This window comes from Primulina tabacum, chromosome 15 (genome assembly GCF_025594145.1).
Source record: "Primulina tabacum isolate GXHZ01 chromosome 15, ASM2559414v2, whole genome shotgun sequence".
Taxonomy (NCBI): Eukaryota; Viridiplantae; Streptophyta; class Magnoliopsida; order Lamiales; family Gesneriaceae; genus Primulina; species Primulina tabacum.
In genome coordinates this window covers 28305061-28315509 of record NC_134564.1, presented here as the reverse complement: position 1 = coordinate 28315509, position 10449 = coordinate 28305061, and the positions used below count along the sequence as shown (strand labels likewise).

The window sequence follows — 10449 nt, the reverse complement described above, 5'->3', positions numbered from 1 at the left end:
ACGGTTGCGGCCAGTCGACTTTGGATTCTGCCAAAAGAATTCAACAGGAGCAGAAGGAGATGGGAAATGATGAGCATCTCCTTCTGATTAATATAACCTGAACTTGCCAACTCCCCGTTTGAGTTCATCAATGGGGAGATGGATATGAAACAAAATGTCATGATTAGATTCTATTATTCAAGTTAGAATACAGATGCCTAATACAGCTATCTTACTCTCCCTTCCCATTTGTTTTGGTTTGGGACGTGACAAATGAATTTGGTTATATTAATCACAATGGATTTCAAATCTTTAAAATATTGTACTATATTGTGGGAGATGAATTTGAATTTCTCCGATTTAACTTATTTAAGAAGGAAAATTAATTCGAAATCATGGATTTCAAATACAATATTCATGCCAGCTCAAATAACGTTTTCAAAACCTTAGTCGTGTTTGAATATGTTGGAAATATTTGAAGCTATACTCAAAGCAAAATAATTGTGTTCGGCAGTTTTGAGAGCAATTATCGGATTTAATAGATGATACAAGGACTGTTTTTTGTTATTTTTGAACCAAGGAGCAAAACATTGAGGCCTTGGATTTTGGATTCGGCGCGCAACGGAATGAAGGATAAGGGGCGATCGACCTCCCACAAATCCATCTCTAAATGATAGAAATAAGCGTGCGAAAATTTGACAAAAGAAAGGACAACAGATTTTTTTTGGTACAAGATGAGTGAATGTCTCTCTAGTCTCTATTTTATTTTGGATTGATTAGCACATGGTTCTATGCGTAGATTAATATTTAACGATTGAGTAGGTAGCATAAGACAATATTTTCAAAAATTGAGATCATAAATCAAAATATATTTTCAAAAATTGAGATCATAAATCAAAATACATCGACCATTCAGGAAATATATATTCTACTATACTCCGTCAATATGTGCTGTGTCTTATATTAATGCAATATGATCATAGCACACATAACAAACATCCCCAATAACATAAACAATATAACAAAGAATTGGAGGGTATCGAAGATAGTCATGCATAAAATTATCAACGAAAACTCAACTCAAAAGTAATACCCCGTTGGATAAGAACAGATGTGTTATCCTTCCTGATATACAACTTGTTAGAACATTTACACACGCTGCATATCCGAGTAGAACCATCATTGAGCTGACACCATTCACTTTAGCCAGTTTTCTTCGATATAGAAATGACATTGAAATTGTTCGAATCAGGATTTTTCTGAATAATCTTTTGAATAATTTTAGCGGTATCCTGAACCAAGAATCAAACACACGCATCATCATCATCATCAGAGCCTATTCCCGCAGAGTCAAACACACACATAGTTAAGTAAAAATCAAGGAAACATGAACTTTTGATAGACAAAAAAAGATGTATTTGGTGGACATTCAGTTCCACGAACAAATGATATTGAGCTCAACTTGACTAACTCGACTAAATATGTGTAGAAACTTTTAGCTAAAACTGAATCAAGTGTAGCTGACAATGAAACAGTAATGCGCAGGAGATTGGGATCGGCTTAAAACTCATGCAAGATATGCTGAGCAAAAACATTTTAAAGCTTAGTCCATTTTCTGCTACACTTGATTCAGTAATGCGCAGGAGATTGGGAACGGCTTAAAACTCATGCAAGATATGCTTAGCAAAAACATTTTAAAGCTTAGTCCATTTACAACAAGATTGGCTATATTATTTCAGTCCTTGCCAAAACATGCAAAGAATGCACCGCACCCACTTTTGTGCCAACAGCAGGTAGACAACTTCATCATTCAGTTAAGAGGGGAAGGGGGAGAACGTGAAAGATCTATTCAATTGTTGGGGATGGAAAATAATTACCTGTAATAACGAGCTTGCAGAGGAAGGCCCGTGCAAAACTGGTCCTGCCCTCCTTCCATCAAGCTCATACAGTTTTTCTGAAAAAACATGATGTGCAATGAATGTGTAAGTTTAACGAAGTTTGAGACAATAGAAAACATGGGACTCAGAAATGGAAAGTAGAAGCTAAGATGCGTAAGCAAGCGACCAACTAGTGGGCCTGGCACACGAAAAGACATTTGAGTCTTTGACAATATTGTGTCCCCAAGTTTGTTGTGCATATAAAATCTACCGAAAGCAAAGGATGTCAAAAGAATAGTGATTAATGAAAATATATTGCTTCCTTGTTACCGAGTCAGCCATATCAGCGCATATCATAAAAATAGTAGAGCTAATTTATAGAACCATTGTAATGGAGGTCCAAAAAGTTCAATAAGAACACCTGAAATCCAAAATAAGTTCAATAAGAGATAGAGAGAGAGAGAGAGAGAGGTCCAAAAAGTTCAATAAGAACACCTGAAATCTAAAATCTGAGTTAAATACGAAGAAACTACAATGTAAAATGAGCCGAGGAAACAAAAGGCAGTGAAATGGTTACACGGGCACCCGAGAGAGAGAGAGAGAGAGACTATTAACACATACAAAGCAGATGAAATGTATGTGAAAGTGTGTGAGAGAGAGAGAGACCATTAATACATACAAATCAGATGAAATGTGAGACAGAGAGAGAGAGAGAGAGAGACCATTAACACATACAAAGCAGATGAAATGTGTGTCAACTTCTTCAGATGCCTGCATACAAAAAGGTACAAACACAAATTAACAATTTCTCATTGACACATACAAAGCAGATGAAATGCGTGTCTACTTCTTCAGATGCCTGCATACAAAAAGGTACAAACACAAATTGACAATTTCTCAAGCAGCAGCTTAAATTACATTCAATAAAGAACGGAAGCATAGTACATTGTCGGTGTGCATCGAAATAAAAGCATGAAAAAGTTTTAACTTGATTGAGTTTTTTATAAAGACAGGAGAAGCAAGCACCAAATACAGCAAGTTTGTGCGGCCAATGCAATTCAATTTCATTACATTTGTTATAAAGATATCAAAAGAGGATAATTATGAATCTAGAACAAAGTAAGAACATAAAAAGACACTATAATAACAATGCTTTCAAAGTCACTGTGATCACTGACTTTGAACTCCAGTGTAGAGTCAACTTGTTGAGAAAGAAAAACAGCATCCCATTTCATGAATAATACTTTTAAACCTCATTTTCAATCAGCCCAAAACCTGACCTCAGTATCTCCAGCAGTAGCCGCGACAGAATGTGCAACTTCCATTTCTCGATCCTTTTCAAGGTATGCAGCACGCTACAAAAATATTTATATAAGCAACTATTAAAAGGCAGCAAAAATAATGACACGTAACTTTCACCCAAACACTTAATACCAACATGAAAATTTTGGCATCATTATACCTCAGATGGATCAAAATTGGCAGTCGCTTTGAGAAACCTGTCAAGGAAAGACCCTTGAGCTGAAAAACAACCAAAAAATAGTGAAAACCATAAAAATGGAATATTCGAAGATAAGCCAATAGTTAATGTAGATGGTATTCAAAGATGCGAGCAAAAAAATGAAAACATTATTAAAGGCATAATCTCTAAATTGCAAGACTTATGCAGCAGACCATCCATAGAAGAAACGAAAAATCTTTATCACATACATACGATAGCCAGATAACAAAGAATCAAAAAGCTTACCAAGCTTTATCTCAGAAGTGATATTTCCAACAGCATGTAGAAGTCCAATGGTGCCACATGCATTTCCAACAGTTTGCTTCATAAAGTAAACTCCAGTGTGCTGCTCCTGTATAAAAGATTGTCAAGTTGCAATTTTAACCAACAAAGCAAATGAATCAAAACCAATGGTCATTAGAAAGATCAATGATATAGAAAATAAACAACGAAAAAGTTGCAGAAAAAAATAGATACAAATATGAAATAGAACCCAACTGACAATTATGTCATCCCAAAATTCATCAAAAGATAAGCATTGCTAGAACTACATTACAAGTGCTACTTAAAAGAACTAATTATAAAGGCAGAAAATGATACCTTCAAAAAACAAATGATAACGAATTTCTTAGTTTGTGAAGGAAGTTCACCCAGCCAACAAAATTACAAGAAACAATTAAAATTGTAACCTATTTCAAATGCAGTATTAATAGCAGGGGCATAAAATGATAAAATATTCAGAAAACTCATGCAATTCTCGTCAGTGATTGTACAATATATATGAGCATAAAAATTCCCAGGACTTGACCTTTCTTTGAGGCTTAATGCTTCAATAAAAAATGTAAAAGTATTTAGTAAGCATAGTAGTATCAACACTTTTCCAGCACTGCGAGAAAAAGCGAGAAGAAGATAAAATGAGAAGTTTTTCAAAGGGCATGGATGTAATTCAACAGAATTCTTGGAAGGCGAGTCGTGGTTGTGTGTGCACATACATTATCCACTTACAGAAGTGCCCATGCATATGATTGTAGGATAGATGACATAAGCGTTATAACAGCATGACAAAAAAAATGAAAAAAAGATCATGCCTTGAAAACTAAAGCAGTGAATTGAGGGAGAAATATGAAGAAATATTCTCTCTTTTTATTGAATTACCCCTTTCCAGAGAAGCTATTACAATATAAACAGGGAAAAACTAACCATAGTGTTTGAACCAATCAGAAAATAACTTATCTCTCCATAATCCTAGGATTTGACTTTCCAAATTTATTCAAATTAATTCAGAATCATAGCTAAAAATAAACTATAAGCAAATTCCTACATCAATCCATACGGCATTTTGTGTGTAAAGAAATACGGCCGTAGTGTACTACAATATGAAAAGGGAAAACAAATCAGTTGATCCTTATATAAACCAATGTAGCTATTAATAAAAATCTCAGGTGCAGCAAACATACTGATGACAGCAAAAAAATGAAGTCTAAGCTCATCCTACGAAGTAGAATGGATAAACAAACCAAGTAGCATTTGATTTTCACTAGAAACGTCCGTATAATAATCCTTTCATGAGAAATTAAGTTTCCCATTGAAAGAGCAGATGTTAATGAGAAAGTACAACTCACTCTTTCTTCACGATCTCGCTGAATCCTTTCATCTTCAGTCTGTGCAAACACAAAACTTTCATCACAAACAAAATAACCAACGGTTTGTGTGAAAAATGTATCACATGGTAAAACAAGCGCAATCTAAAAATTTCCTCAAACTACCTGTGATGTTATGGGGAACAGAAACAGCACAGCTAGCACAGGCTTTGGGACCATTTCCAGGAGCTCTTCATCCAATCCATATACATCATAGCACTCAGCCTCGTCATGAGCAACACCAAGCCCCCAAAGAAACTGCTCATTGCAACTTGCTTAATTAATAAAACTACTCACAAGTTCCATGTAAAATACATATCATGATTCTTGGGAGAGTTATTAATCCTTTTTTACATTTTTCTAGGCTGTAAAATTTCTTGAAAACCACCAACCCGTAATCACATATTCCCACTTCAAGTAGATCATTTACCTTTCATATTTATTCCCTTTTAGAGGCTTGAAACCTCGCTGTTAATAATGTCTCGTAAAAATCAACTCTGTTCTTTGATTTTTAGCATTACGTTCAAGAGCTCAATTTCTTTCCTTGTTTCAAAAACCCAATCCAATGAAAAATAATTAATTTCAAATACAGTTCAAACGCTGAATTCATTCCTCTAATAACAATATTCAGTACCCAACAAATTCAAATTTTCTAAATAAAAAAATGAAAATACGCATCAAATGCAGAAGGCATTGTTTAAATTCAAAAATCAAAATCAATTCATTAGAATAATAATTATCATAATCATAATAACTTTCGGAACACGCCTCAAACGCCGAACTTCTTTCTAAACTTTTAGAAAAACAAAACAAATATAAAATAATAACAAAAAACTCTTCGATCTCACTACCTGATTCATTATATCTGGGTTTGCTTCAAGAGGAAGCCACCTCTTCGCAGAAGCACTGCCCGCCATGTTCTCAGCTCAGGAGGTTTTGAGAGAATACTCGAGATTCTGCTTAAAAAATATATAGCTTCTCTGTTTGCTTAATTTCAGTTTACTCCTTATAGTTTTTAAAATTACAATAATTGGCGCAATTTCATAATAATAACTATTTATTATATGTACCCGTTACATATTTATATAATTATTTTGTATGTTCAATATTTTCTAATACGGAAATTTTATATATTTTTTTCTGTATTTTTATTGTGATCACTTTTGAAGTGATCATAACAAGATATTTATTTTAAGGTATTCTCTCTTTGTTATGTAGTAAGAAGATAAAAGAAATGTTATCTGTTTACGAATACATTAAAAAATACTTTTTAAAGATAAAAATTTATATGATATCATCTCAAAATTCTAAGTTGTAATAAGAATCTTTTATAACTAGACCCGTTCAAACTATCTGACCCACCCACAACCCTAACAGATCATATCAGATCGACTGAGAAGCTCGAACTAGCCGCTCAAACGGACTCTGTCTCTCTATTTGAAATCCGCCGCTCATCTCTTTCGAAGTTGTCACCATTATCTGAAGCCACTAAGAAGCTCGAACTCACCGTTCATCTTTTCCGAAGATCCTCCTCGCTACTTCAAATTTGACGCCTTTCTTTGTTACCACATCTCTGCCATTATGATTTTTTCGTGGTTGTATTGTCATCATCAACTTTTCACGTATTTCCGATTGATCTGGTTTTTGAGACGTGGTCGTCTATTATTTTTAATGGATATATGTAAAGCTCGACAATTGAAACTAATCCTTGCATAAATATCATGTCCCGAGACCGAGGCGTAAATGACATCCAACATTGTTTAACAAAAATAAGCCTCGTATCAAAAGATAGCAAAAACAGTCTATTTCATAAAAGAATATCGTCTTTATATATGCAAAGTCGAATAAGGGGAAGTAGTTCTTACAAAGTGAATGTAAAAAATGCGGAAGCTGTTACAATAAACTTATAAATTTTGAAACTAGGGACTTGATCTCCAAAACTCCGGATTTCTTCATCAGCCTAAAATTGATCTTGTTCCTAATCTTCTACCAGTTCTTCACATTTATTTGGGGAGGGGGATAAGGAGATTAAAGTTTTGGGAAACACTCAGCAAGTGGAGCCGATCGAATACCAGAATAATAAATTTTACATATACTTATCTTTAAAATGATCATTTTTAAAGATGAAGTAAAAACAAAACAGATGAAGTTCAAAACTTATATCATATTAGACGATTAGATCGCATCATAACATAATCTTAATATAATAAAGTCTTGTAAAATTAGAATCACATACTGAACACATATCTTATAATAATGACCACGAGTTATCATTGATATTGGGATCCTTCTGGAGCCTTCTCCTATAAATAAGCTCCATCTGAGGTCTTTTCTCGCATCTGGGCTCCCTCTGGGGCCTTCTACCATAGACAGGCTCTCTCTAGAGCATTTTCTCTTGAAGGCTTGCCCGATGCACCACCATTCGAATGATATCAAACAAACTTATCACTTGGTTCGAAGGAATTTATCGAATTTAAACTAAAGAAATGTATTGAGTCGGACTTATCAAGTCGGAATGGAACTTAGAAAAAGATACAAATGCGAAAGCATATAATAATACAAATTGAGTCATAGCAAAACATACATTATACAATCAAATTTTACGCTTACATAAGCTTTTAAAACATATATATACCCACTTACTATAATTCAAAGATACAAATTAAACTTGATCGATATTTGAACATAACATTGGCAGAACTTGGCAGAGATTGAACGTGAATTGGACAACACTACGAGTAAGACTTGGACATGATACACGAGTAAAATAATTCCTTAAAATGTTGGTTAGATGCTGTAGAATCTTGACTGGAAGCACCCAATCTCGACAGTTACTTGCTTGAGGAGGCCGAACTATAACGATTCTAACGGGGCTTGATTTCGATTTTTTTGCTTCTCAACTCCTTAGAACACTTCTTGGCTTGACTATAATTGATTATATGCCTACTTGCTGCCCAAAATTTAAGAGCACAACAGCAAATTTTCCCGCACGAAGGGGCCGAATTTTTGGTGAGTTTGTGGAGGATTTTTGGAGTGTGAATTGTCTAAGACATAGGTGGTATTTATATGCTGCAAAATGGCATATCAAGAGCTATATATGGTCGAAAACCTAGAGCCCAAACAGCCTCCATGATGGTCAAATTGCTCAACCACTTCAAAGGTCATTTTTGTTTAATAAAGGATCATCTTTTACACCATAAAGTTGCCCAATTCCTAGCTCATCCATTGGCTGCATTTTACTATCATTTTAGGACAATACAGATGAGCTTCTTCGAGCTAGATATTATGATCCATGAGCTAGTGGTTTGCACCCTCGAGTTGTCTCACTTCGATTCTTACAAGCTTGCATCACCTCAAGCTCCAACACACTGAATTGAGTACCATTGAGATGTTTTACACTTTAAAATTTTGGGTCCTCACATCCCACCTTCCCTATTGGAATTTTCGTCCTAGAAACTTGGGTCTGCTTGATCTTCAAAAGGTATGGGTACTGGGTGTGTATCTTCTCCTCTAACTCTCGTGTTGTCTCGTTCGGCATGGTTAGACCATTGTATTTTGATGTATGGAATGATGGTTGTCTTAGTACTTGGTCTTTGCTGTCCATTATATAGATAAAGACTTCTTCATATTTTAGTTCTTCGTTCAGGTTTCCTTCTGTTAGAAATAGTGTGATTTCAAGAATATAGTTCGGGTCAGGAATGTATCTTCTTAGTTGTGAAATGTGGAAGAGGTTTTGAATTATTGACATGTCTGGTGGCAAGACCAGTCGGTAATCTAAGTGCCGACTTTTCCGGGAATCTCGAAGGGTCGGACATATATTGGATTTTGTTTTCTGTATTTGCTTAATCGAATCGCTCCTTTCATAGCTGAGACTTTCACATATGCTTTTTCACCGACTTCGAAATCTAACGGTCTTTTTTCAAATCATCCCAACTCTTTTGTCCATTTTGTGCTGCCTTGAGTTTATACCTGATGATAGTTGTTTTATCAACAGTTACTTGAACAAGTTCAGGTCCCGTGATAGTTTTCTCCCTGATTTCATCCCAGTGTAGGGGTGACCTACACTTTCGTCCATAAAGGGCATCATAAGGAGTCATTTTGATACTCATGTGATAGCTATTATTATAAGCAAACTCGATTAGAAGTATGTATTCACTCCAATTTTCACTGAAATCTAGGGCACATGCCCTCAACATTTTTTCGAGAGTTTTTATTGTCCTCTCAGTTTGGGCATCCGTTTGGGAGTGGTAAGCTGTGCTGAGAATGACTTTGGTTCCCGTGGTTTTTTGGAAACTCTGGGACACAAATCTTGGGCCTCTGTCGGATAATATGCTTATTGGTACACTGTGTAATCTTTCTATGTATTTTGTGTACAGAGTGACTAGTTTATCCAGATTGTAGTTCATTCGAACCGGTATGAAACGTGTAGATTTGGTTAATTTATCAACAATTACCCAGATCTCATCATGATTTTTCCTTCATTTTGGTAATCCTACCACAAATTCCATGGAAATGTGCTCCCAATTTCATTTTGGTATTTCTAGTTGATGCAGAAGTCCTCAGTTCGTTAATGTTCAGCTTTGACCTGTTGACAGATTTGGCACGACAAAAGTCAGGTGCATATTTCTTCATTCAATTCCACCTTTAATTCTTTTCCAAATCTAGGTACATCTTGGTGCTTCTTGATGAACTAAAATTTTTGACTTGTGTGGCTCGAACATCACTTCTTGCCGAATTCTATCGAAGTTCACTACACACAACACATTTTCATCCACGGAACATCCTTCTCATCAGTTTGAAATTCTTGGGCTTTCCCTACTTGGAGTTGTTCCTTAATATTTTTCAAGGATAAATCTCGGTTTTGTTTTAGTTTGATTGATTTTTTAAAGCATGGTTGGGCTGAAAGATAGGCTAAATTTATTCCATGTCCTTTCGACTTAGGGCATCACCAACCTTGTTTGTCTTCCTCGGATGGTAACTGATGGTTAAATCATAATCCTTCGAGAGTTCGATCCACCGTCTCTGCCTCATGTTCAGTTATTTTTGTGTGAATAAGTATTTGAGGTTTTGGTGATTGATGAATATCTCTCATTTTGTACCGTACATATAGTAACTCTAGATTTTTAGAGCAAAAAACAATTGCAGCTAACTCAAGATTGTGTGTTGTGTAATTTTGCTCATAAATTTTAATTGTCTTGACGCATAGGCAATTAATTGTCCTTCTCGTATGAGCATACATCCCAACCCTCCCTTCGATGTATCACTGTAAATCAGGAAATTCTTGCTTTCATCGAGGAGTACCAATACTGGGGTAGAAGCGAGTTTCCTTTTCAAGATTTTGAAACATTTCTCACACCTTTCATTCCATTTGAATTTGGAGTTTTTTTGTGTATGTTTAGCGAGATGAATGACTATTGAAAAAAAAAATTCAACAAATTTCTTATAAGAGCCA

General features: G+C 35.2%; 1 protein-coding gene across 2 annotated transcripts; it reads right to left on the bottom strand.

Annotated features, from left to right (window-relative positions):
- Positions 1–913: 913 nt before the first annotated feature.
- Positions 914–6004, bottom strand: LOC142527626 (ubiquitin carboxyl-terminal hydrolase 3). Of its 2 annotated transcripts, none has more exons than XM_075632471.1 (9): positions 5849–6004; positions 5124–5255; positions 4980–5018; positions 3604–3709; positions 3319–3377; positions 3137–3211; positions 2668–2715; positions 1857–1934; positions 914–1271 (listed from the first exon to the last, which is right to left on the bottom strand). In XM_075632471.1, the coding sequence occupies exons 1-9, from the start codon at positions 5912–5914 to the stop codon at positions 1182–1184; spliced, it is 693 nt and encodes a 230-aa protein (XP_075488586.1). In that variant the 5' UTR covers positions 5915–6004; the 3' UTR covers positions 914–1181. The 2 variants fall into 2 exon arrangements, with proteins under 2 accessions (XP_075488586.1, XP_075488585.1); XM_075632470.1 differs by lacking the exon at positions 2668–2715 and adding an exon at positions 2579–2627 and having other exon boundaries at positions 1857–1933.
- Between the last annotated feature and the right edge of the window lie 4445 nt (positions 6005–10449).